The 27,298-nt window shown below is 44.6% G+C and overlaps 1 protein-coding gene across 3 annotated transcripts; it reads left to right on the top strand.

Moving 5' to 3' along the window:
• Nucleotides 1–1,285: 1,285 nt before the first annotated feature.
• Nucleotides 1,286–27,298, top strand: UBXN2B (UBX domain protein 2B). Of its 3 annotated transcripts, none has more exons than XR_005532193.1 (9): nucleotides 1,286–1,377; nucleotides 5,599–5,702; nucleotides 11,456–11,606; nucleotides 14,044–14,127; nucleotides 14,933–15,042; nucleotides 18,670–18,807; nucleotides 21,920–22,081; nucleotides 23,046–25,541; nucleotides 26,045–27,298. XR_005532193.1 is itself a non-coding variant. In XM_039254610.1 (8 exons), the coding sequence occupies exons 1-8, from the start codon at nucleotides 1,297–1,299 to the stop codon at nucleotides 23,206–23,208; spliced, it is 993 nt and encodes a 330-aa protein (XP_039110541.1). In that variant the 5' UTR covers nucleotides 1,286–1,296; the 3' UTR covers nucleotides 23,209–27,298. The 3 variants fall into 3 exon arrangements, 1 of the variants encoding a protein (XP_039110541.1); XR_005532192.1 differs by having other exon boundaries at nucleotides 25,797–27,298; XM_039254610.1 differs by having other exon boundaries at nucleotides 23,046–27,298.

Raw genomic sequence — 27,298 nt, 5'->3', positions numbered from 1 at the left:
TGGGAAACATCTTAAAGACCATGAGCCCCATATGAATTAAATTGGAGTTTCTGAGGTTAAGTGGGGAGGGGAGAGGGTTCTAATGGGAGCTCTGACATGCAGCAACGTTTGAGAATCACTGGTTCAGAGGTAAGGTTCAGTCTCTTCACGAAGACAAGATCTTTTGGGACCTGTCTGTCCTAAGCCTACAACTTCAGTCTAGATCTGTACCCCCAACCCCATTTCTATCTTTTGTCAATTTCCCTAAGCTTCAACCACGTAGGACTTTATCAGCTTGAACCAACTCAAGCCAATGCCATGCCTTGTGGTTCCTTTTGGTCCATAGTCTATTGGAAATACTTATCCTTTAAGATTCAGGCAGAATGTCCTTGGCTCTATGGAACATAAGGAAGAGCCAGGGATTTCTAGAGCAGATGTTACATGAAAAAAAAAAAACAAACAAAAAAACAAAACTGGACCAACCAATGCCAGATTGGGTATCTGGTGCTGCCATTTGCAACAGGGTGAATCTAGCGATGATTCACCGTTTGGTTTCCTTGGGTACAACATGATAATAACAGCACTTAACTAGCAGCAGGACAGACGAGATTACACACGAGTGCACCTAGCCGGGTGCACAGAGCCGGCACCAAGAGAAGACTCTCCCACGCCCGTCATCCAATGCAAAGCCCCGTTGCAAACTGCCTTTCATTATCTGTTTCCATCTGTCTTTTCCCTAGAGTGTGAGTTTTAGAATGACGGGGACGCTACTTTCCACCTTTGCAACTCGGGGGCATAAAAGTGACTGCGATCAGACAGGAGTTTAAGCAAGTCTCAGACGCAGAACGAGGGTTTAGCGGTCTCCAGCTCTGAGCGCAAAGAACTTCGTGCTCTTCGTCCTCAACACCAATTCACGCGACGGGGGCGACGGCGGCACCCGGTCTTGGGTGGCGGAGATGACCTACTTTCACCAAGACTAGAAACGCAAGGCTGCGAGTTTCTGGCGAGCGCGCATCCAGAGGCCGTTCCCACGGCTCAGCTAACAGAACGTGCCCGTCTACGCCGCCCTCGAGCGCGGCCTGCAACACCTGCAGGCGTGTCGCAGAGACGACGCGAGGCTGACGTAGCGCGTCCCTGCGGAGAAGGTGCGCGAAGCAACTTCCCTTCTGGAAAAGCGGATTACGGGTGCGGCGGGCGCGCGCCCGATGCTCAGGGGAGGCGGGGGCGCGCAGGCACCGCCCCTCCCGCGGTTGCCGGGCAACCGCGCCGGAAGTCGCGGGAGGCGCGTCGGCGCAGGCGCCCTCGAGCCGGTGAAAGATGGCGGAAGGCGGTGGCGCCGACCCGGGGGAGCAGGAGCGGTCTTCCGGGCCGCGGCCCCCGAGCGCGCGGGACCTGCAGGTGCGGCGAGCGGCCGAGGGCGGGGCGCGGCGGCGGGGGCTGCGCGGCGGGGCCCTCCCCTCCCCAGGGGACCGAATTGGACCCCCGGCGGGGCAGGTGTCCCCAGGGCGGTGCATCGAACGGTGGTGTCGGCGCCCGGGCCCCAGTTCCCTTCCACCCGATTTGCAGGCTAAGGGGCCGCCGAACGTTTAGAACGGCGGCGTGTGGGGTCCGTCGAGGGGCCCCCTGGCTGGCGCCTCCGTCCGGAGACTTACGGTAGAAGAACGCTGTGCCGCGGCCGCGGGCATCGGCGGTCGCTCTATAGGTAGTAATGCGTGCGAGTTAAGAGCTTTCGGTCCGGATTCCTTTTGTATAAAAATTGGTCCTTTGTATCGGAGAGCGTTTCCCGCCTCGGAGGGCGAGCTACGGCCGTGCACCCGGAGCGACGCTGTGTGAAACGCCGCACACAAGAAACGGCGGGATCCGGCTTCGCGGTGACGGTAGCTAGCGGCGTGCGAGTGCAGCAGGGCTCGTCAGATCCTTAACACTGCTTTCCTCATTTAGCCTCTCCCGCCCCCCCCGTCTCCTAAGACCCTTAAAATTCAGCAAGTAAACAGTCCTAGTAAGCCGTGTGATTAAAAGTCAGTGACACCGAATCCACATGCGTTGGTAGAAAAGTTCGGTTCGAGTTCCACCTTCAGTTCTGCTTCTCCGAACCAGCATTGCCCACCTGCCGTGCAACAGACCGCGAACCCCCCAGAATGCCGCGCTGAGTGGGACGGAGAATCCGCCGCTGCTGCTGGCCGCGCTCGAAGGGGGTGCAAGCGAAAAGGCGTTTGTGTCTGTTTCTTGCAGAAGCGATATACGAATGTATTGAACGTGACGTTTTCAGGCGGAGTGGGACTGAATGCCAGATGAACCCTTTGGAGAAGGGAGAGCTCAGTGTCAGGTTGGAAGATAAACTGAATGGGGAATAGTCCCAGGGCTCTGAGTTAAGTCAGTATTCGTAAACCGAGTCCGGGGACAGGAGGCTGCCATCCCCTTCGCGTTCCCTGTTGCACAGACTACCATCGTTAAGAAGCAACGTGGGATGTTTGGGGAAACTGCCGCTTAGTGGGCTTGTGAGTGTAAGAGACGCGTCTTCACCTCGCTGATGCTCAGTGTGTATGTGTGTAAGCAAGGGGTGATGCTGGTGGTGTCAAGAATGAAATGTGCATGAAGAGCCCATGCACTCCCGTATTATCCTGGACTCTGTTCTTGCTTGGTAAATATTTGGTTCCTTTTTTCTTTAAAGGAGGAAGATACTGTAACTTTAACTGGCTAGTCCATTCTAACGCTCTTAAAGTTAAAACTGTATAACTTAATATCCCGTCTCTAATACCCGTTTCTTTTCATGTGAAAAATGAGACAAGTTTGGTTCGTGATTGCCTGATACTTGGCAGATTTACAGACTTCATGTGGCAGATGAATACGTGATTAATGGTTAGAGATATTTTAGTGGATGTCACTAATTCAGAGAATGCCGTTCTCATCACCATCAGTTAGTGGATAGGGATTTTTTGTTCTTAATCTACTTTCTGGTAGGCTGGTAGGTAGATAACTAATACCTTATGTACGTGATTTGGATGTTAAATACATTAACTACTAATAATGTTTCCGTTAGAAATTTAATAAGAATCTGAAGAACTTGCAGTTAAACCTGAAAACGACCAAAGTGATGATGTACTAAGAAATAGAGCGTGTTTAAAAGAAATAGAGTAGGTTTAAAAGAAATTAATAATGTTCTCCCCAGTGAGTTGCTTGAATATTAATTATTGTTTGATTATCTTGTTATTGTTTAATCGGGCTGTGCTTTCTTAAATGCACTTTTCAGTAGATACTTCTTACTTTCTGGAAAGCTTGTTCTGAGAGTTGGTCATAGTATTATAGAGGAAAAGGGTAATTTTTACTAATGGAATGAGCAAAAGGTACCCTTAAGTATGTATATCCTGGCTGCCAGGCACTTAAGGGTGTGTTGGCGTCTACATCAGGAGACATTTCCTCATTTGGCACAGTGGGAAACATGGACGGTTGTCTCCCAGCACCGTGAGCCCCTGACTTACACACCACAGAAATCTCCTTTGGAAAACAAACCAAGAACAGATCTCAGTTCCCTTCATTTACCCCCAAATTGGGAAATGCTCTCTGGGAAGGCTTGGGCTGGGATTGTTAGTGATTGTACTAACCCTACAAACCTCGGTGCTCATAGTTCTGAACATTTTCAGAGACCCTTCTCTCTTCTGGTTCCCCTCAGTCGACCCACACACTCGGTTAACGTATTTCATTGTGTGCTTCTATCCCAGTTTCCTTCCAGAATAGTATCAAAAGAAAAAGGTTTCTGTTCTCAATTCCATATTTTCATATAGGTGGGAGGTGGGGTTAGTTAGAGTACTTACGAGGTAATGCAGTACTTTCAGGGGTTAGGACTGGGGTGGGGGAAATAGTGGATAGGGCCGGGGTGGGGGAAACGGTGGAGTTCTGTAGGTTGGGGGAAAGGTAAGAAGGTCTGATACTGTGTTACAGCTGCCGCAAGCCTCTGAGTCCTGCTGGATGTCAGGATTCCGTATCATTGGTTCTTAATTTTAGTGTGTGTCAGAATCATCTAGAAGACTTGATAAAGCACAGATTGCAGGCTCCCCCCAAGTTTTTCAGGGTCAGGGTTGGGCAGGAGCCTCTGCATTTTCAAAGGTTCCCGGGTGATGCCGATGCTCTTCTGTATAAACTGTGTGATTCCTTCTGGCAGTTGTCACTCTACGACTGAGAATTCCAAGACTTTCATCTTCTGCCGCATACTTGATTATTCTCTTCTTCCTCACTTATTTTTCCTTCGGGTTTCCTCTCAGGTTGTTCACAGTTTAAATTCGAGAGAAAAGATGATCAGTCCTTCTGTGCTTTATTCCCTCTGTGTGATTGAAATAGCTTCATAATCTAATTGTCCAGCCTGTGGAACTTTCTGTCCTGGTAATTCACAGGCTTCATTACTTCATAGTGCACGCATTCTGTCTCTCTATTTGACTGATACTTTGCTGTTATTGTTCTCTTGGTTTTGGCCAGTACTGTAGTTTATCTTGATCAGTTTAAATAATAATCACTTCCTCTTCTGGTGTGGTATCATTTGCTGTGTCAACTAACACAAATTAAATTTCTTCGTAACATTTGCTAATGACCTTATACCGCACGATGCTGCGGGACATCATGAATCCCACCATTCATTCCCTCTAAATATCATTTTTAGTTCTTTTTTTCCGCCAAAAGATTTTCCAGAGGTTATGATCATGCCTATTTTAGGGACATTAAGGGAAGTTTTTGAATTGTTCAAGATGTCAAAAGTGGCAACAAAATAACTTAGTACTGAAATAGTTGAATAACTTAAAAATTTCAATTTCAAGAACTATGTGGTATATTTTTTCATTTTGAAGGTACCCAGCCATATATCTATAATGCATAATTTGGTAGCATTGCTTTCTAAAAGTTATATAAACCATATATATCATTCATTATTGTTTTAAAAGTTCATTTTTTAAAAAACTTGATGAAAGTGAGATGTCCGGTAGGCTTTTAAATAGAATAATTTTGAAATTATTTTATGTGCTTGGATTTTTCAAACTTGAACAGCAAAATGAAAGAATTTTATGAGAGCAGACTGACATTAGGGTAATACATCTTCAAGTATTTTTTTAATTGTAGACCCAACTTTGAAAATGATCTGTTACCAAATGCAGTTTTTGAAATGGTTGCGTAGTTCATTCCAAGTAATGAAGCAGTTATTGTAACTAATTTATTCTAGTATATGTGGCATTTTTATTATTTTATCAAGTGAGAGATACGTTGATTTTATTTTGGAAGGGGGGTCATCTGAAATAGCAGCCTTGATTTTTCATTAAAATTTTAACAACTCAGGGGCACCCGGCTGGCTCAGTCAATTAAGCACCCGACTCTTGATTTCAGCTTAGGTCATGATCTCACTGTCTAGCCCCAAGTGGGGCTCTGCGCTGTCAGCGTGGAGCCTGCTTGGGATTCTCTCTTTCTCTCTCTCACTCTGTCCCTCCCCTGCTCACACATTCTCTCTCAAAAATAAATAAGTAAACTTGAAAAATTTTTTTTACAACTCCATCATAAGTTAGTATTTTACTCTTATTTTCTACTTGTGTATAAGAGTTCATTCCTAGTGTTACACTTCATAACAGATCTGTTGTTTTACAGTTGGCCTTGGCAGAATTATATGAAGATGAAGTGAAATGCAAATCTTCCAAATCTGATAGACCTAAAGCTACAGTCTTTAAAAGCCCGCGAACACCACCTCAGAGGTAAGTCGTGTTTTGTTTTTGTCTTGTTTGGGTTCTAAACACCATATGTCTTTTTTAGTTCACCAATCCTAAGTTATTTTAAATGGCCTTGGGAATTATTTTTAAAACAGTAATTTCTAAAATGAATATTATTTAGGTAGTATTCAAAGAACAGCAGTAGAAGGCTAAAAGAAACACAGAAGAATTATCTTAAATACCTGACACTGGTAGACATCATAAAGAAATACACACTAAATAGTGTTTTTCTTGGACACAGAGGTCCTTTTTGAGTCGTAGGACACATTGAGATATGACAAAAGCGATAGCCTGTTCCCCCACCAAACAGCATGTATGCACAATTTGATCGATTGTTTTTAAGGATTTGTGTTTCTGAAAACCCACTCATGGAGCCACTATGTGTCTTTTATCCTCCATTTAAGAATCTAGATCTTCAGGGGTGCGTGGGGGGCTCAGTCGGTTAAGCGTCCGACTTCGGCTCAGGTCACGATCTCATGGTTCATGGGTTCGAGCCCTGCGTCAGGCTTTGTGCTGACAGCTCGGAGCCTGGAGCCTGCTTCAGATTCTGTGTCTCCCTCTCACTCTGACCCTCCCCTGCTCACACTGTCTCTATCTCTCTCTCAAAAATAAGTAAAACATTAAAAAAATTTTTTTTTTAAATAAAGACTCTAGACCTTCAGGAACCTATGATTTCCTGGATGATGACCTATCTAATAAGTGATCTCCTACACAGTATTTGCTATTGTTAAAATCCCTGAACTAGAACGAGAACCAGCCACGAAGATGTAAGAGATGAGAGTCCGGTACACTTCATTACCATGAGTTCTCCTGTTTCTGGGAATGTTTTCATTGTCTTTTTAATACTGCGAATTTCATCACTGGGGAGAAACTTGGAATTTTTCCATTATATCTCCTTTGCAGAAAGGCTATCATTGTATAATAAGAAGTTTAAGAATTCACTAGAAATTATTCTTTCTTTTTTGTCTGTCACTACTCCACATCCTTTTTTTCTGGAAGGGAGATAAAAATGATGTACCTTTTGGGGGCATGAATGAGAAGAAAGAATGTTGATTTTCCCCCAAACTTTGTTTTATGAATTTTCAAACCTGTAGGTAATCACAAAATAGTACAGTGCATACGGGCTGGATATGTGTCCCCTGTGCTTCCCAGTTGTTAACATGTTACGGCGTTACATCCACGCAAGCACTCAACTCAACCACTTGAAAGCAAATTGCAGTCATCATAACACTTCATAGATAGGTCAGCGTACACCCACTAAGAAGGCGCACATACGCCTTTATAACCCCACAGCATATCACAGCTGAGAACATGAACAGTGATTTCCTGAAATCATGGACTATCTAGTCCACGGATCTTTCTTCGAGCCTTTTTTGGATTTAGGATCTAAGCAGTGCCATGCCATCTGCTTGAGTATGCCTGTTGGGGATTTAGATTCTTGTGAAACCTATTTGTCAAGAATACTAGTAAGTGATATTGTCTCCTCTTTATTATATCACATCAGGACCCATATAACTTCAGGTTGCCTCACCATTGGTGATAAGTTCATTGGTCAAGGTGCTGACCACCACATCATGCCATTGTCAGGTACAGGTTTCCTTTGTGCATCTGGAGGTTGGTGTCTTGGCACTGTTTGAATATCCTGTCCTTTCACTTCATTTTTATTTGGCATGCACGTGTGTATACACGTATATATGTAGAATATATATACAGTATATCTTCACTTCTCCTTAACATATATATTCTCCAAAGTTTTGAAAATACTTAAAGTATTTGTGTACCAAAGTTTTATTCATTAACCGTTGGGCCGTTGTTTGCCCAACTTGAGTGTTGTTTGAACAACGTAATTTGTTTATGGTATAACAAATCAAAATATTTGACTACTCATAATAAGGTTAGTGTATTAATGTTTTCCTTGCTATTCAGATAGAATCATTAAGATAATTTTTAATGTTTGTTTATTTTTGAGATAGTGCAAGCAGGGTAGGGACTGAGACTGGGGGACAGAGGTCCCAAAGCGGGCTCCGGGCTGGACAGCTGCGAGCCTGATGTGGGGCTCGAACTGCGAGATCATGACCTGAGCCGAAGTCAGACACAAAACCGATTGAGCTACCCAGGCACCTCCGTCATTAAGATATTTTAATGAATGTTTTTTTTTCCCTTTTATGTTGTGCCGTCTGAAACCGTGTTGCCCTTAATAGTTGTAATTTGATAATGCAGTTTTAAGAACTTTGTGCCTCTGCAACTATTTACACATCCAACTGGTTGAGGCTTAAACAGTGTTTAATCTGCTTAGAAGACAATGAAGCAAGTTATTGGCAATCTTTTTTTTTTTTAACTCAGTATGCTATTTTCTAATCCTAAGTATATAGTTCTTTTGATTCCATCCTCCACATTGACCTATACCCAGTTTCATTGCATCTCTACTGCTTTGTTTGGTACAGAAAAAACTGCTTATTTTCAGGGTTCACTTTCTTGGGCAGTAATGCGTATCAAATTATTTATCTGCTCATTGTCATTTTTTAATCCAGTTTCCTTTCTGGCACTATGCACATAATGTGGTCTATGATTTTAATTTAGGAGAGGAGGAATAGAACCTACAAAACTCTCAGAAGATAGCCTGACATCTGCTTTAACATGTTCACCTGCCAAAGTTCACATATAACAGAACCTAAAAGAAAATGTCCCTCCTTGCTCACATTGAACAACGATGAAGTTGGAGTTGTTCAAAAACTTGAGAACTTAAAAAAAAAAGTTCTTTTTAATCATTAGATAGTAGTTTTATTTTGAGAACTAAATGAGATAAAATGTTTAAGATGGCTAGCACAGTGTTGGAGCTTAGCTGGACCTTCAAAGATTATTAGGATGTAGATGAGCACCAAAGACCGGGGACGGAATTCCTAACCAAGTAGGCACAGAGGAGAATGTAGCAGGGATGGTGGGAGGGATCCGAAGGGGGCCCGGCAGAACTGTAGCCAAGCGGTGGCAGACAAGTCAGCGTGGAGCGCTGGCTGCGTGGAGCGCAGGCGGGGTGTGCCTCCTGGTATCCGACCTGTGCCTTCACGCAGAGCCCCAGGCTGAGAAAGGCCACGTGCCAGGGTTAATGGGCCGTTACTGCATTGAAATTCCTAACGACTTTGGAACACGGAGACTCCTTTTCATGGGGCACTAAGCCACATTATGGACACACAGCCTCCTTGGAAGCCACAGGCGCTGGTACTGGTGTAGAAGGCAATGGAAAGCCAGTATCTCTTTTTCAATGTAAATTTTATGATAAAAACTATCCCATAGAAAAGCTTTGTTTCTAGAGATCAATACACTTCAGTTCTCATTTTTTTCCCTCTCTGTTCTAAGGTTTTACCAAGGGACCAGTGTTTTAAACGCCCTAAGCTTTAGTTTTCTCTGTAAGTCAGAGAGAATACCATTGTTATGAGGATTAAATGAGCACGTGGTTACTCCTTGATAAGTGTTAGCTGTTATTATTATTATATATTTGTAGAAAAATAGGACTGGCGATACAGTATCAAATTAATAGTAATGGGGAGAACAAGGTAAGGAAACTAAGAGGAAAACAATGACGGTAATCTAAGGAATGTGGTAATAAAACATCGAACTCAAGTGGCATCAGCGGGATGGAGGAGAAAGAGTGAAATCCGTGTGGGATACTTCCAGAGAATTTACTGTAGAAATGTGATAACGTGGATACAGAGCGCACATGAACGGGAAAGAGAGACCTAAAGGCTGTGCAGGGGAAAAATGTGACTGTTAATGAGAAGATTCATGTGGGGAATACAGGTTTAGTTTTGGAGACTTGAACTTGATTCAGTAGGTGCTTTTAAATTCAGCCCTGGACCCCGTAAGTCACAGGGGACTAAAGCCGTATTTGAGAATCCTCTGTAGAGGAGGTTGTTACCTGCGGAAGCGCACAGATGTTTCCATGATCAGGAGTTTAGGCTGGGAGCAGGAGTCCAGGACAGAGGTGTGCTAACCATGAAAGAGGAGAAATGGATGGATTGTGGCTCTCAATATAAAAGGAAACATGAATAGGAAAACAATATATAATAAGGAAAATAAAATATAATTAAAGGAAGCACTAAAACTTCTGGAAGAAAGTGGAATATCTCCATGACCTTCAGGCAGGCAGAGGTTTCTTAAACAGGAAGTAAAACCATGAACCCTAAAGGAGCTAGTCGATCTTGTCTCACGTCAGTTTTCCTGTAAGGCCTTTCTGACCACGACTGAGATCAAAAGGAACCGAAGAGCTGTGCTTTCCAGAACAGACGTGGACAGGGAGGGAAGGAGGCGCAGCAGCTCTTCTTCTGGTTGTCCGTTCCTCCTTCCTCTTCCTTTCCTTCCTCACGGCTGCCTTAACTCCAGCTCCTCCCGGTACTGCCGCCTGTCTGAAGAGCCAGCTCCGGGGGCGCCTGGGGGGCTCGGTCAGTTAAGTGTCTGACTTCAGCACAGGTCACGATCTCGCGGTTCGTGGGTTCGAGCCCTGCGTCGGGCTCTGTGCTGACAGCTCAGAGCCTGGAGCTGCTTCGGATTCTGTGTCTCCCTCTCTCTCTGCTCCTCTCCTGCTCACACTCTGTCTCTCAAAAATAAATAAACATTTTTTAAAAATTAAAAAAAAAAAAAAGAGCCAGCTAGGGATTTGTCAGGCCTTGCTTGCTGCACTGAGCCCTCTGAGGATAAGTTTGGCCCGAAAGCTTCCAGTGTCTCCTGCTCTGGGCAGACTCCCCTCTGTATTAGCCCAGTGCACTAGCAGGGAGGCCCGCCCGCCGCACCCCTGTATCAGCAGCTATGAGCTAGTCCCTTTGTAGCCTTCTGGTGGTGTCCACTTGTTCTCCGCGTGGATTTCCCTTCGCTTACTGTGAATTGAGGGCCACTCTGCCGTTCCGTCTTTTCTGTTCAGTTTTCCATATTCCAATTTTGCAGAAAGGCTATTCTTAGCCTCCAGTATTGATGTAATCTTCCCTTCTTTGTTTTCAGAGTCAGTTTAGTACAGGTTTGGAACTGGATTGGAGGGTTTGGGTAGTTAAACATATGAGCTTCGATTGTTCTCTTATTCTGGCTGTCTCCATGTCGATATTTCATTGGTTAGATTTTCTGATACTCTTGACTGAAAAAACATCTTGAAAGATAAAATAGATAAAATCTTATGTAAAACATTATGTGAGTTTTTAATGTTCCCTGGGACCATGATGAAGTTGAAGTCAGACTAGAAATTGGTCACTTTGTAGCTAATACACTGGAAACATTCTTTGTGGTCTAAATTATTTACCTTTGACACAGGGAATTATAATTTTTGAATCCAAAAACCTCTGCGGAATAAATTCCCTATGCCTAGACCTTCACTAACCAGGTCCCTACTGAATGTGGATTCTTCACAGGAAGAGACTTAATCGTGATGGTCCACACTGCTTTGCCCGCCACACCAAGGGGGCCCACGTTGTGCAAGAGATGCGTTTGATCAGCAGTTACAGAAGGGGGAGAGGAGTGACAAGCCAGTTCTCGTGTGAGATGCTGCGCTTGACTCCCATAGTCTCCACAGACCCATCATGAGAAAATGTATGAACTGTTTATCCTTTCGTTCCTTAATCCCATTCTTAATTAAATATTTCCACAGAGGTCGTAGAAATGGTTCTTAAACAAAAGTTACCTCCCGAGACTGTAGCTCTTTACTTTAAAGGACTTTACAATTGTACTCTGTTTTTCTTCATGCACTTCAATGTTGAAAGGTTGTACTCAAGTGAACGTGAATACAGTGGATTACATATAGTTCGACCTTCGCCTGGGAAAATTGTGAATGAACTTTTCAAGGAGGCAAGAGAACATGGGGCTGTCCCTCTGAACGAAGCCCCAAGAGCCTCGGGTGATAACAAATCTAAGGTAAGTGCTAAATTTAAACACGAAATCCACTGTTTATATATTTGATCTCCTCTGTAGGTGTTTATATTATTTGCAAACATCATTTTCTAACTACATTTTTTTTTTTTTTTTACTATTTAAAAAAAATTTTTTTTAATGTTTTATTTCAGAGAGAGAGAGAGAGAGACAGCGTGAGCGGAGGAGGGGCAGGGAGAGAGGGAGACACAGAATCTGAAGCAGCTCCAGGCTCTGAGCTGGCAGTCAGCACAGAGCCCGACGCGGGGCTCGAACCCACGAACTGCGAGATCATGACCTGAGCCGAAGTCGGTCGCTTAACTGACGGAGCTCCCAGGCGCCCCCATATTTGTAGTTTAAATTCGCTCTATTTTTATAAGACTGTAATCTCTGTGTTGATGATGGAAAGTTGCAGCGAGGTTTCACACTTCTGTGGACCTTCTCTGTGGACCTTTCTTAACGAAGAGTTAGGGATTCCCGTGAGCGTGCGGCTCTGCGCAGAGGCCCCGCGCGCTCCCCGCTTCCCCCGGGGCTGCGTCTTACGTGACTGCGCGCGGCGTCAGAGCCGGGCCTGGCCCGTCCGTGTGCGCGTCCGTGTGCGCGTGCGGCTCCGCGCCGCTGCGCCCGGGCGTCGGGGCGCTGCCGGCGTCACGCGTCACGCACAGCCCCGCCCCTCACGGACGCGGCCGCCCGGGCTCCGCCCCCCCCTCGCCGAGCGCCCCGGGGAGCAGCGGCGCGACGGGCGGCCGAGCAGTCTCGCAGCGTGTTCTCCAGGCCCCGAGTCGCACCCGGGCATGGAGGCGCCACCCCCGGGCCGCCCACCGGTGACCTGGCCACGGTGGGGGTTTCCGGTGCGGGGCTGCTCCGGGCGAAGCGGCTGTGGGGTGCGTGGACCCCGCGTTCCTTGCCCGGGGTGGGGCCGGGAGGCCGGGGCTGCTCCCGGGCCCAGCGCACGGTCAGCCTCTTAGAGCCTGCGGCTCTTCCGCAGGGGGTGGCGCCCGGCCTCTGCGTTCTCGCCAGCACGGGCTGTGGTCACGGGTTTAAATTTCAGCCATTGGGGGCGCCTGGGGGCTCAGTCGGTTGAGCGTCCGACTTCGGCTCAGGTCATGATCTCGCGGTTCGTGGGTTCGAGCCCTGCGTCGGGCTCTGTGCGGACAGCTCAGAGCCTGGAGCCTGTTTAGATTCTGTGTCTCCCTCTCTCTCTGCCCCTCCCCCTTTCACCTTCTGTCTCTCTCTCTCTGTCAAAAAAAGAAACATTTAAAAAAATTAAATTTTAGCCCTTGTGATCAGTGTGTAGTTATAACTCATTGTGGTTTAAATTGTCACTTTCTTAATGGCCAATGATGTTAGTTTGCATTTTCCTAATGGCTAGGGATATTGAACACCTTTTCATGTGCTTATTTGCCGTTCTCTTTGCTATGCCTACAACAATGACTTTGGCCTATTTTCAGGTTGGTTTGTCACTGTTTTGAAAGTTCTTTACACTTTTTAAGAGGTATGCGTCTTTTGTCAAATATATGAATTGCAAATAATATATATTTAAGTTTTTTTGTTTGAAGAGAGACAGAAATAGCATGAACAGGGGAGGGGCAGAGAGAGAGGGAGAATCCCAAGCTGGCCCCTCGCTGCCAGAACAGAGCCCCATGCGGGACTCAGACTCATGATACTCTGAGATCCTGTCCTGAGCTGAAGCCAGCCAGACGCCCCAGATCACAGATATTCTCTTTCAGGTTGTAGTTGTCTTTTCACCCTCTTACCAGGGCTTGTCACAGAACACAAGTTTTTAATTTTGACAAAGTCCAGTGTATCTTTTTTCTTTTTATGGATTAGTCTATAGAAAAGAAAGATATGTGATCATTAAAGGCTCGTTTATGACATGGGTAATTAAGAGGAATGGCATTTTTACTTCATAAGCTTTTCTCCCTGAAAAATAGGAGACCTTGCGGTCAGTACAATAAAACAAAAAGTACAATCATAGTAGATTGTTACAGTTAAGTAAAAGCAGCTTATAAAATAAATATGCAGCCTTTCTTCAGGGTAATTTATACCCATTTATAAAGCTCTTCCTTAGCTCTGTGAAACTGTTATTTACTTTGTGAACTATGATTGAAACATAATTTTTATAAGACATAAAATATTAATGGTGGTTTTTTAAAATCTGCTTATATTTGAAAATATTTCAGTATGTAAATGCATTTTTAAATATAAGATTGGCCTAAATCATTTCAACTTGGGTCACTAATGTTTTCATGGGAAGAAACATAATTTCTTGAGTATACTTCTCTGTAACATAAGAGCTTCATTTCAATATAAAGTTTTCCTCGAAAGTATAAACCATTTGGGCTAATTATAACTGATCCAGTTTTGAAATATATATCATACATTAAAACATTTTTCACTATAAACCTTAGTGAATTTTTAGCTCATTTGCTGTGTATTTTAGTCATTTACAGGTGGAGGATATAGATTGGGTAATTCCTTTTGTAAGCGGTCCGAATATATCTATGGAGAAAATCAACTGCAAGATGTAGGTACAGTAGCAAGATGAAAAATTGTAGATATTTGCCTCTAGTTACTACTGTTTTAAATTTAAAAACTTGTAATATAATCTTTTTTCTGTTACTTTTTGAAGCATGAATTTTAAAAGGATTAATGTGTAAGCTTTTAGTCTCAAATTTTATATTTTGTATCTCCGTTGTGCCTTGTACTTAGATTGCAAGTGTTTTCTGTATGTTGAAAGAATCTCTGATTCGCTGTCAAAACGAGCTTTACATACATACAGTAAAAATTACTGTAAGTGGCAAACTGTCCGAATACAGGAAAAGCTGAGCTGTAAACAGGGAGACCCCTACACTCAGGCTTTGTTTGTGCCTTTTAAAATGTGGAGTTTCAATTTCATTTAAACATGCCTAGTGTAGCCTTGGAGGGTCCTTGGAAATTCTCTCTTGCCCCTTGACATAAACACGCAAGCCCTGTGGACCGCAGGCAGGTGGGCACAGATGAGTGAGAAGGGGCGGGGGGGGGGGGGGGTGACAGCTGTATGCTCTCCATCCTTTCCTTTTCTCAGTGACCCAGGATAATGGGACTTCAAGGCCAGGGTCGAGCTGTGGGACCTTTGGTATTTCAGCCGTTGTCGGTTTGTTAAGCTACATGCACATCTGCAAAGCAAACACGTGCTTTCATTTAGGCCTTTATTTTAACTGTGGATAAAAAATAATAACTCCACATTTTAAATAAAGTAGATGGCTTAGTGTGTTGTGAAATATCACGGTGGAAGCTTATATTTGGTACAGATGGATTCTTGTCTTTCTTTGTGTTTTTTCCTAAAAAAGGTTCAGATTTTGCTTAAACTGTGGAGCAATGGTTTCAGTTTAGATGATGGAGAGCTGAGACCATATAATGACCCCCCAAATGCTCAGTTTCTGGAATCTGTTAAAAAAGGGTAAGATGTATTACTTGTGTTCCATTTGTTACTCAGGGGGGATCTTTTGTAAGATACTGGAATGTATTATGTGACGGTTGCTGGGGGAAGGGTATTTTTACGTATCTAAAGGGTATGTTGCTCTCAGTAAGTCTCTGGTTCTTAACTTGGTGGGGAGGGACAGTGGACATTGGCCCTTTCGAAAATCTGATCAAGCTATGGGCCCAGTTCTGAGAAGAAGCATCTTAATGTAGTAAATCCAGTGCATTGATTAGCATGCAGCTGCCATCCTCCAAGCCACTCTCCTGCTCACTGTTAGCAGGATGACCCTCGTTGGGTGTCTAGATGCCTGAAATTCAGCAGCTTCTATTAAACATTTTTTAAGGTGGCACTGCTGCTGCCAGAAGATTTCATAAGGATAGTTTGAAGTTACGGTTTGTGAAAGTAAACCAGACATGCAGTGATCTGACCCATCGGAAGAACATCACAGCTCACCAGCCCTTCTTGCTGAAGGATGAGGAATCAAGTGATTTTGCTGTGGTTGTAAAAGCTTTTCTGCAGTGTGCGGTCACTGGCTGACAACGTGATCATTCCTAAGTAGAAATACAAGTAAACAGAAAAGGTTCGTGAGGAAGCGGGAGATTTAAGTAGCAGTGAAGGGACTGGAGTAGGAGATTATGTTCCATCCAGGAACTGAAGCTGGGGCTTTTCCAAGTGGTGCAGGTAAGACTATACTTTCAGGGATCATCTCTGTAGTTCGTCCAAGTGGTACAGACAAGATATGTCCAAGGAGAGTGGCCGAAGTGGAGTAGAGGTGAAACTCATTGGCGTTGACAGAGCCAGGAACCTCTAAAGGAATGGTATTTTTAGGACACTAAGCATGAATTTTGAATTTGAATTCTACAAAGATAGTGTTAGGATACCAAAAAATGGTACCAAAAATGCCTACATGCTGTAGGCGACAGGCTGAAGACAGGTGGGAAGCTGTCCTCGAAGGCAGTATGTGGTGATGGTAAATAGATGGAAATGATAGTTTAAGTCAGTGCTGTGGGCCTGGAAACCTGCAGTCACTGGGCAGAGCTGGGAGCAGCTGGGTGGGGAAGTAAAGACGTGCTAAGTGAAAGTCAGCGTTGCTATTGAAATTGATGCTCATTTCAAGATGGTGGAAGGCAAGAACATACTGATGTCCGATGTACAATAATGTAGATCAAAACTCATTTATTCTTAAATGAAAAGAATCCATAACCTCTGTGGGCTAACATTGAAGCAGTCACGGTATCCTAAAAGAGTTTTTTGAGGAGTTTTAATTTGAACTACAAATTATGATCAAGAACAGTTTTTAAAAAGTCTCCTTAAACAAAATGATTGATGTCAGATAGTGGTTGTCAAGTCCAGGACCACCATTCTCTTTTTATGACAGATATTTTGTACCACCATCTTCACTATCCTCAAAGAAGAACTCACAGGTAATACAGTCGGTCCGTGTGTATTATTGCCCCAAAATAGGATATAAAATTTACCCTAAATATATTGAAATAAAGGAAAGTAATTTATAATAAAATTGCACATATTTCTTTTTTTTTTTTAAATGTTTTTTATTTATTTCTAGGAGAGAGAGAGAGAGCGTGAGCTAGGGAGGGTCAGAGAGAGAGGGAGACACAGACTCTGAAACAGGCTCCAGGCTCTGAGCTGGCAGTCAGCACAGAGCCCGACGCTGGGCTCGAACCCACGAACCGCGAGATCATGACCTAAGCGAAAGTCGGACACTTAACCGACTAAGCCACCCAGGCGCCCCACATATTTCAGTTTATAAATGCTTTCGCCTGCCCACGCCGGAAGGCATAATAAAAGGAGGCATGTAATTTGTGCCTGTGTGCAGTCTGGCACCTCTCAAGAAAATGCCACAAGCGTAAAAACGGAAGGATGAGGTATGTGACTTTGGCAGTATAGTCACTCTCAGTGGCCATGCAGTCAAGGACTTGGTAAAGTTCCAAGCAAAACAAAGTGCAGTCTTCTGTCAGTTTATATGTTACACACATTCCTGAAATTTTCGTAGTACATTAATACAGTGCCCTCCCCCCAAAAAAAGGTTTTGCTTTTGTGTGAGACGGACCCTAAGCCGGAAGTTCTAGCCTCAGACATCACGCTCAGCGCTTCGTCCCTTGCGTGTCTGGCAGGGCCTCCAGTCGTCCTGTGGAACCCGACACAAGGGCTGGCGAGGCGAGATGAATCGCCGTGGCCGCCCCCGGCCAGCAGCGGCACTCACGGGGCCCACGCCAGTGTGAGGCCCTGTCCGCTTTCAAACTTCTAGTTCTTCCAGAGAGTTTAGAAGTAAATATCTGTGGTAACTATCCGCTAGTGTTTATTTAGGTATAAGTCGCCGTCTTACGATTTGGCTAAGTGTTAGAAGCACTCCAAGATCACCGTGACGACAAAAAGTCCCTGTATTGAGAACCTCTAAGGAATAATGTGATGCAGCTTTTTTTACTGCAGCAAGATTCTGATTGCACTGCGGTCATCATCCAGCGTTACATTCATTCCAGGTGCTCAGTATCACGATCGATCCTGCCTCACCCAGTGCTTATCACAAATATGAGCTTAATCTCCCCACCTATTTCACCCACACCCCACCACCATCCCTCTGATAACCATCAGCTCCTTCTCTATGGCTAACAGTCTGTTTCTTGGTTTGTCTCTCTTTTTTCTTCTTCTCACTTGTTTTGTTTCTTAAATTCTACATATGAGTGAAATCATATGGTATTTGTCTTTCTCTGAGTATTTCACCTAACATAATACTCTAGCTTCATCCACATCATTGCAAACGGTGGGATTTCATTCTTTTTTGTGGCTGACTGATATTCCACTGTGTGTATATAGCACACCTTTATCCATTCATCAGTTCATGGACACTTGGGCTACTTCTATGTTTCGGCTATTGTAAACAGTGTGGCTATAAATACAGGGGGTGGTGTCCTTTTGAATCAGTGTTCTTAAATTCTTTGTATATACACCCACTAGTGCAATTGCTGGATCATAGGGTAGTTCTGTTTTTAATGTTTTGAGGAACCTCCGTCCTGTTTTCCAGAGTGGCTGCACGAGTTTGCATTCCCACCAGCAGTGCAGAAGGGTTCGTTTTTCTCCACATCCTGGCCAACAGCTGCGGTTTCTTGTGTTTTTTATTTTCGCCATTCTGACAGGTGTGAAGTGACCCCTCATTGTGAAAGAAATTAAAGAGGACACAAAGAAATGCAAAGATATTCCATGCTCATGGATCGGAAGAACAAATACTGTTAAAATGTCTATCCTACCCAAAGCAATCTACACATGTAATACAATCCCTGTTAAAATACCAACAGCATTTTTCACAGAACCAGAACGAACAATCCTAAAATGTATATGGAACCACAGAAGACCCCGAATAGCCAAAGCAGTTTTGAAATAGAAAAGCAAAGCTGGAGGCATCATAATGGATGCAGCTTGAAGAAGAAAATACCTACAGGGATGAATCAATCATCATGGAAATTTCTAGATTATAATTTAAGCAGAAATTACTGTTTCCCAGTGTAGCTCACAACTTGATTGTAATAATGTCAGCAGCATAGGTTAATTTTTTCTAAACTCACTAAAACCCTTTTCCCTTTCCAAAAGAGAGATTCCCCTGGAGCTTCAGCGTCTGGTTCACGGCGGCCATGTGAACTTGGATATGGAGGACCATCAGGATCAAGAATACATAAAACCTAGATTGAGGTTCAAGGCTTTTAGTGGAGAAGGACAAAAACTTGGAAGGTAAAAATCCCAAAGTCAGAAAAATACTTATCTTTGTTCAACTTGGATTTTATTAGAGAATAAGAAAAAGCAAAATAACCTAGAGAGTAAAAACGAAACCATGAACTGTAAAGACCTTGCTGGGGGAATTAGATATGCAAATCTAGTGATAATATTAGTAGCTAATACCTAGATAGCAGTTACCACATCCCTGGCCCAGAGAGCACTTTAACGCACATTGACTCACTTCACCTTCACACCTCTTGGGTACAGATCCTGTGATTACTTCACTTGCCGACGCAGTGGTTTGCCCAAGGTGACTGAGCTAGGAAGTGGCTCCTCTGTGGCATTCATACCCCACATTCTGGCTTGAGTCTGTGCTTTCCACCTCTGTGCCTTCCTCCCTCTTTCTGAGTACACAGGCGAAAAATGGGAAATTGTACAGGGCTGTTGATTAGATTAAACAACCCGTATCTTAGGTCTCGGCTATAATCTTGCCTGTCTGCTGAGCTTTTGCATCAAGAGCAGTGTGCTGAAGTTGGTTGTTTTCAGTGTATTTTAAGCCACTAAACTCTTTCTTCAAGTTAGGGAAACCCAACATGTAAAACACTTGGTAAAACCTGAGCATGGATTGTAGAAGGAAGGAATTGCCTTGGAGATGTTTCCAAAGATCCCCTAGGACTTTGCCCAGTGCGGCTCAGAAACCCACGTGCATTGCATAATGTGTCTGTGAGTGGGCTCCTCTAGAGTAGCGTGGCTTAAAAGAATTTTCATAAATCCCATAAATCTTTTGGTAAAAGTTAGCCTCGTTGTCCACGTCAGTGGCACGTAAAATGGTGACACGAGCCATGTTTCCAGGATACCCTTGTTAGCGCGTCCTTTGTTCCTTTCCACGTGATGCCTTCCCGTCCACGTGCTTTTCACTTGCCTTGTGCACACTGGTTCTCTGTTCCCCTCACATTTCTCAAGAGAGGGAAGAATTCACCTCAGTTATTTACACTTGCCCTTCATACCTCGAGTCTCCCTTTCTGTGTCCTTTTCTCCTGATAGAGACTGACCTCTGAGACGTGCAGAGAATCCAGGAACACGGGTTACCCTGGCTTTTCTTAGGACCCAAAGCCTTCAGTGCCTGCTCACAGACCTACTTGGAAATTCCCTCCCTGCTCTCTCCTTACCACCAACACGGCTCGCCTGTCTCCTGGTTGATTTCTTCCTCCCCTTTGTTCTTATAACTATGACCGCCAGATATATTTTTCAAAATATTTTCTAGCACTTCTCATTTCTGAACGTTTATTGAGTTTATGAGTTTTAATTCAGAACACAGGTAAAATGCCCAGCCACCTCTCTGCTTTGTACATATTCTTTCTTATGTAAATATATGACCAAGAATCAGTGTTAGGATGCAGGCCTTGGTTAGTGGGGCGGTAAATCGCTGTGCACCGTCGCTGTAGGCTCGTGAGCTCGAGTGTATGATGACACAGATCATGATCAGAAGCCATCTCTCTGCTTCAGAGCAGCCACTGCCTGTGTTCATAGTGTGCAGCGTGGAAGAACCCATCTACCACTCGGCCACTCTGAGTTTTGACTTCCTCTTGATCCCTGGACCCTAAGGGCTCTCTTCTCTAAAACCAAACAGTCCTTTCCTTCCTGCGTTTTCTTCTCATTTCTGCCTTTTCTTATCCCAGCCATTCTGCAGCCCCTTGCCCTGCTGTTCAGCCTTCGGATTTGTCTGCCCCAGTGCCATCCAGTACTGTTGGCGATGTTCGCGCCCCCACCCTGGACACCCCCAGACGGACGACGGGCAGGCTGCCCTCTCCGTCTCTCAAAGGGCCCATCCCAAATGTTTCCAGCCCTCAGCGGGGTTTTTTTCCTTCTAGCTTCCCTGAGAAAACAGCCTGACAAGAATTAACTTTCTTACTATATTCCTCTTAGCCTCCAGTTTATGAACTCCATCCTTCCTGTCGTCTCGTAAGTTAGAAGATGCTTCTCTTCTGAGCACGGGACTCACTTCTCTTGCGACCAACCTACATCCTTTCCTCCCATTTGCCTAGAAAGTTTGTTTTATCAGTTAACTTCCCTCTATTTTCTTTTTAATGTAATACTTGAAACCTACAAACAGTATATTGAAAATGTCATTATATTTAGGTCAGCTGAATGATCAGGAGAATGTTTTAATATTTAGTAAAGATGTATAACTTTGGAGGCTAAATATTAAAGTTACCATAAGTTTTTAAAATGTGTTTTTATACCTTGCTAACCAGCTTGCTCCACTAGCTATCTCTTGTGGCTTTGAAACTGTCTTTCAGTCTCTGTGACTTTGTTTTTTCCTATAAAGTGGTATGGTTGGCCGAAACTACTCTGTAAATCCATCCCGGTTCTCAAATGTTATTATTCCACATAATTTCATTTTGACATATACACATCTTCTAAAAAAAAACACATGAAACAGCTTTCCTTACCTAGTTTCCCTACTTGGTTCTTTTTATATTTTGAGAGGAAGCTTCTATCCAGAGTCTGTTTTAAAAAAAAATTATTTATTTTTGAGAAACAGAGTGAGAGCGGGGTGGGAGGGGCAGAGAGAGAGGGAGACACAGAATCTGAAGTAGGCTCTAGGCTCTGAGCTGTCAGCACACAGCTGAACTCGGGGCTCAAACCCATGAACTGTGAGATCCTAACCTGAGCCAAAGTCAGATGCCCAACCTCCTGAGCCACCAAGTGCCCCAGTCCAAATCTGTTTTAAACAGAAAGATTAAAGTACAGGAACAGCCCCCCAAGCAGGCTCTGCGCTGACACGGGGCTCAATTCCACAAACCGTGAGACCATGACCTGAGCTGAAATCAAGTTTTGGAAGTTCAACTGACTGAGCCCCCAGGCGCCCTACAGAGTTAAGCTTGTGCAAGAGATTGGATAAACTAAATTAGAATCCTAGGACACGAGCTAACTTTAGTATAATGAAAGAGGGTGGAAGAATTGTGGGAGTCTCAAAGGAAGCCGTGTTGTGGCTGGCCCAGAAGTCACAGGCGGGAAACCTGGAGAGTCCGCTGCGGACGCCAGTGATGATTCCACTGTCTTCACTGGTTCGTGTCTTATGTGCTCAGACTTGTGTTCTCATTCTCCAATTCTTCCTTCTTAGCCTCACGCCTGAGATAGTCAGTTCCCCCTCGTCCCCGGAAGAGGAGGACAAATCCATACTTAATGCCGTTGTTCTTATCGATGATTCAGTGCCAACGACCAAAATTCAAATCAGATTAGCAGATGGGAGTCGTTTGATACAAAGATTCAATAGTACACACAGGTGAGCTTGACTGCAGTTTTATACGTGGTTATACTCATCCGAATAAAACCATGCGGCGTGAGGAGAGAAACAGGAAATTCATTAGATACACTTTCTAAGTAAGTTTTTGACAGAAGGAAAATAAAACGATAATAGCTGTGTGAACATCCTCTGTAAACTGGTCACATACTAATGCAAACTCAGGAATCACTCAAAAAGAAAACTGTTAAAAAATTGCAGTTTTGCACTGTTGCTAAAACCAAGCAAAGTGGGATCAAATTTGGCTTGATATAGCAAATGTACTAAAACCTTCATTGGACTTTACTCATTTAAAAATTATAATTCTGATTGGAGTTAACTTTCTGCTTAGCAAATTCTTCATAATATAAATTTGTAGTGTAGATAAAGTGTAATTGTGCTATTGACAAGTACTTTAAAGAACTTTTAAATGTCATTTTAACATTCATTTGTACATACGTTGTACTCATAAGGTACCATTTTTATTTGTTCATTGATTCCCTCTAAGGGATATGTTTATAACTTTAGTTGAGTTATAACCAGGAATATGTGAGAGTCATTTTTTAAAATTATCCTTATGACTTATACCTTTGGTGGTTAGAAACTCACCTTGACACGGGCCAATCAAAGTATCTTTTTCTGGGTCATCTGCTGCTAAGATATTTTATACTCTGAAAAAAGTGTTAATAACATGGTTGAAATGGATTCTGTGCATGAAACACCTAAAGGATATCTCTGTTTACAGTTAAAGGAAGTATTAGCTACACTCAGAGTCCATGCTCATATGTTATCTATAGTCCAGGAGAAATCCATCTGTTGAAATAATGTAAGTTTCTAAAAGTTGACAACACATTTAAATAAGGATTAGAACTGTGTGACTTATATTATCGTCATCTAATTTTAGCTGAAAGCTTACATTAAAATAAAACCTGTAATATCACAAATTATTTTTATCTTATTTCTTTAGGATCCTAGATGTCCGGGACTTTATTATACAGTCCCGTCCTGAATTTGCAACTCTTGACTTTATTCTTGTGACTTCATTTCCAAACAAAGAGCTCACAGATGAAAGCCTGACACTACAAGAAGCAGATATTCTTAACACTGTGATCCTCCAGCAGCTGAAATAACTGTTCCTACCTGTGCAGGAGCATGTAGGAAAGATCATGTGCCACACTAATAAGGAAAACACGTACAGCATTAAGAAAACAAACTATTTTTATTATTTATACAGACAAATTTTGTTTTTACTCTTATTCTGTCTTCCAGCCTTAGTATAGATGAATTTGGACAAGGAATAGATTTTGGGATAAACATGTTTGAGGTTACAGGGCTGGCTTATGTTGATAGCCTGTGAAAGTCCAGGCAAACCAATTTGTTACATGCTCTGTGTTAATGTAACAGCATTTGTTTGCAGAGAGAACGAACAAAACCCCGTTTTGATAAATGCGCTTGGTAAAATTTGCACTAAAGTTCCTTGATGCTGCATTGGTGAACAGCCATCGAGAGATCTTCTGATCAAATAGTTTTGAAATTTTTTCTGTGATATATACTGAAAAGTATCTGTATTCTGATTTTGAAATACTCTGATCGTATGATGATTCCTATTAAGATTGTATGCATCCTTTTTACTCACTGATTTAGCTCTATCGTGTCAAACAGTACAGTTTGGCCTTGTATTTCACAGAACTATGACCATCATAGACCAGAAACAAAGACGTAAAGGTCATCAGCGGTTCTTGAGAAGACCTGTTAAACAGCACTTGAGAAGAAGAAGAATCCCTCCCAGAGCCTGTCTTGATCACATCCGTTTATTCATTCAACACAGTTTTCTAAGGGACCCACTACATATACTGAACACTGTTCTAAGTGTTCGACCCAGAATGTATTCTACTCCAGGGCAAAATGAGTATAGATTCAGAAATGTAAACTCCGTCAGCCAGACTGGATCTGAAGAATTAGCAGCGTGCACACTCGCACTTCTGCCGAAGCCACTCCTTCCTGGGTGAGGCAGGCTTCGCCAGGGAGGATAGAGAAGACTTTTCTTCCTCCCAGACACCGGTTCATCTTTGGCCACCACTCCCGGCTACTTTTCTGTGGCTGCTGTAACTACTGTAACCTTAGAGGCCTAAAGTAGCACAGATTTCTTACCTTGTAATCCTGTGCAAGGCAGTTAGACGTCTCGCTGGCTAACCTGAGGCACTGACAAGGCTGTGTTCCTTTGAGAGGCTCTAAAGGAGAATCATTCCCTTAACGCTTCTAGCTCCTAGAGGCCACCTGCGTTCCGTGGCCCGTGGCCCCCTTTTCCCATCTTCAGAGCCAGCAGTACTGCGTCTGTGGCCCTTCGCTGCCATGAGGCCTCCTTAACAACAGCCAGGAAAGGTTCTCTGCTTCTGAGGTCGCCTGTGACTGGATCGGGCCCGGCGGAGAGCTCAGGACCATCCCCCATCGTACGGTGTGTGGTAACCTTCGCTGCGTCTCTCTCCCTCTCTCCCTGCGCGGCGGCCTCTCTCTCTCCCTCTCTGGAGGCTCCAGGGGTGAGTCTGTTCTTCGCCTCTTCCGAGGCCGTTGGCGTCCCTCCAGCCCCCGCTTCTGTCCTTACGACCTTTACTCTCAGCTTTATTTCTCCTCTTCCCCTCTTATAAGGACCTTGTGACTCCCTTTGGCTTACCTAGAGTAATTACCAGAAAAATCTCATCTCAAGGTGCTTACCTTAACCACAGCGGCCGAAATCCTTTTTCCCACGTAAGCTAACGCATGTGTAGGGACGGTGATTGGAACATGAACATTTTGGGGGCCGTTCTGACTCCCACAGTCCACTCCTGCTCCAGAGAGGCACATGCATCCCACAGCAAGTCACCCCATCCGGTGGTGCCCATCACAGCGTCAGCTGAGGGTGCGAGATCCCATCCGAATCCCACCAGCTCAGAAGCCCCAAGCCTCACTTAAATCCAAGTGTGAGTGAGGCTCGGGCTGTGATTCTGGGACACAGTTCCTCCCCGCCTGTGTGCCCACAAACCTGCAACCGGTTATCTGTTCCCAAACATAATGGCGGGGCAGGCGTAGAATAGCGCTTATAGACATCGCTCCCGTTCAAACAGAACGAAGACGAAAGGAGCCACCCGTGCCAAGCGGTCAGAAAGGGGCCACGCACACCCCGTGAGGTCTCGGATCCCGGCACGGCCTTCCGTGGCCCGCAGTGCCATCTGGGCTCGGAACCCTCTTTCCTTTCTGGTGAAAGGTAGCACCTGTTTGCAGCTGAGGACTTTTATCAGCTTGTTTCTTACCTGTGGACTTGGGGGAAGTCTGACCTTCTTTCGTTTCATACCATCTCTATTATCCGTTTCAATTTAAGACAGCAGCGTCTGCTGGTACAGCGTCCTCAGGAAACGTGTGGGTCTTGTGTGCGTGTTCCGAGGATTCAGTCCAATAGACCAGAGGCTCCTGCACACAGCGTTCCTAGGTAATCCCAGCTCCCTTTCTGGCTCTTTCTGAGGAGGATCTAGGAGTCACACCCTTAATCTCTTCCAAGAACCTATAGTGTGACCAAAAAATGCAGGCCCTCCTCAGTTGTATAGCGACACCCTCCTCTCTTTCCCTTGAGCAGGCTTTCCTGACAGTGAATCTTAATTTTAATGGCCTCTGTCATTTGGGGAGGCTAGGAGTCTGCAAGTCATTTTTGACTCCTGTTTTCTTTATATTTAACTGTTCTTTCCAGATGTGTCTGTCCCTCTCACATTTTACTGTAACCGCCAAGAGGAAAGCAGGCCGCACCTTGCACGCTCTGCTTAGAACCCGCTTCAGCCAAATAAACGTCTTAGGTGTTTCACTTTCCACCCACCCGCTGACCCAAGTCGCTGAGCTTTTTGCCAGAACCTTCACCTTCAGTGTGCAGCGGCACGCCCCTCATTTCCTCCGGCGCGGCCCCGGCAGCGCCGGTAATGATCCCCCGATTTCTTGTCACAGTCGGTTTCCGCCAGCTCACGTGGTCTGGGTGGCAGTGGCGGCCTCTAGCCTGCACCCCGCGCTCCCAGCCCTCATTCGCGCTGACGGCCGTACGTCTAACGGCGGTCAAGGTGACCTTGCCTCTTCCTGTCGTGCTCCTGAAACCTCTTCCTCCAGCGTCTACCCACGGCCCGATCGCAAAGCTCCGCCCTCGTTTCTAGGCGTTTGCTCCAGCAGCGCCCCGTTTCCAAGCACCCGGGAGTCTCTGTGCCCGGTCACCGCCCCGCGACGTGAGCGCGGCAGCAGGCGGTCCGGGAGTCACCTGCCTCCAGGGGCTCCGACGCTCGAAGCAGGTGGATTGGCCTGCGGCGGGGGTCTCCCTGCTGCCCGCGCTCGCACAGCCTCACCTCCGCAGACAAACCGCCCCCCCCCCCCCCCCCCCCCCCCCCCCGCGGTGTCCTGGCGCGGAGAAAGCGCTCCCGAGTCCTCCCGGAGGAAGCCACGCTCCGGGCCACTGACGGGCCACCACCCGGAGGCCACGTGAACACACGGCTAAAGCGCTAAACGCCAGGAAGGAGCTGCATCTTCACAGGAGCAGAATCCTCTTCCTTAGGAATAACCTCTTGGAACACACGAACGTTTTCAATCAAAGGGCATTGCCATATTTTGTATTCACAAAACCCTGTAAAATTGTTTGAAATGCTATTCCTGTAGTTTCTTTTCATCATTTCGATGGAGTGCCTACAGATGCACACACAAAAGCAACTGCCATTTTTATATATGATCGTCTTCCACAACTTAGGAATTAGGAGGGAGAACGGAACATTCAGAACAATACTTTCACACGTATTACGTGGTGTTTTGCTTCATGAGAGTCTTTTCCCTGAATTCTTTTTACTGTTGCGGTCACTGTAACGGATAAGATTTATAATCGCCCCCAAAAAGATTGCATTCCATTGAGCTGTTAGACAACCCTGTGTGAGGTCAGTTTTGCATGACATATGTAATCGAGAAGTTTTAAGTGTCTGCTTTACCAGTAAAGAATGTTTTCACTGAGAGCCATTGAAAAATCCTTTTCAAAATCTCCTTGACTTGCAGTTTTATTTGAGTGACACAGATTATTTTAAAGCATGAAGAGCATTACCTATGGTTTGATCTTCTGTAGCGTATCTTCTTCAATGACGGAGAGGAACTGAATCGTAACTACGGTATCTCAATTTCCCGTTACTGTTTTTGTGTTTATTCCACCAAAATAAAGGTGCAAATTTTTCTTAA

Source organism: Hyaena hyaena, unplaced genomic scaffold (assembly GCF_003009895.1).
Source record: "Hyaena hyaena isolate Hyena2069 unplaced genomic scaffold, ASM300989v1 scaffold_495, whole genome shotgun sequence".
Classification (NCBI taxonomy): domain Eukaryota; kingdom Metazoa; phylum Chordata; class Mammalia; order Carnivora; family Hyaenidae; genus Hyaena; species Hyaena hyaena.
This window is presented reverse-complemented; position numbering and strand designations above follow the sequence as displayed.

Coding starts and splice junctions, on each gene's coding strand:
- UBXN2B (XM_039254610.1), top strand. CDS start 1,297: ATGGCGGAAGGCGGTGGCGCCGACCCGGGGGAGCAGGAGCGGTCTTCC. Junction 11,607..14,043: donor CGGGTGATAACAAATCTAAG/GTAAGTGCTAAA, acceptor TGTGTATTTTAG/TCATTTACAGGTGGAGGATA. Junction 22,082..23,045: donor AGATTCAATAGTACACACAG/GTGAGCTTGACT, acceptor TTATTTCTTTAG/GATCCTAGATGTCCGGGACT.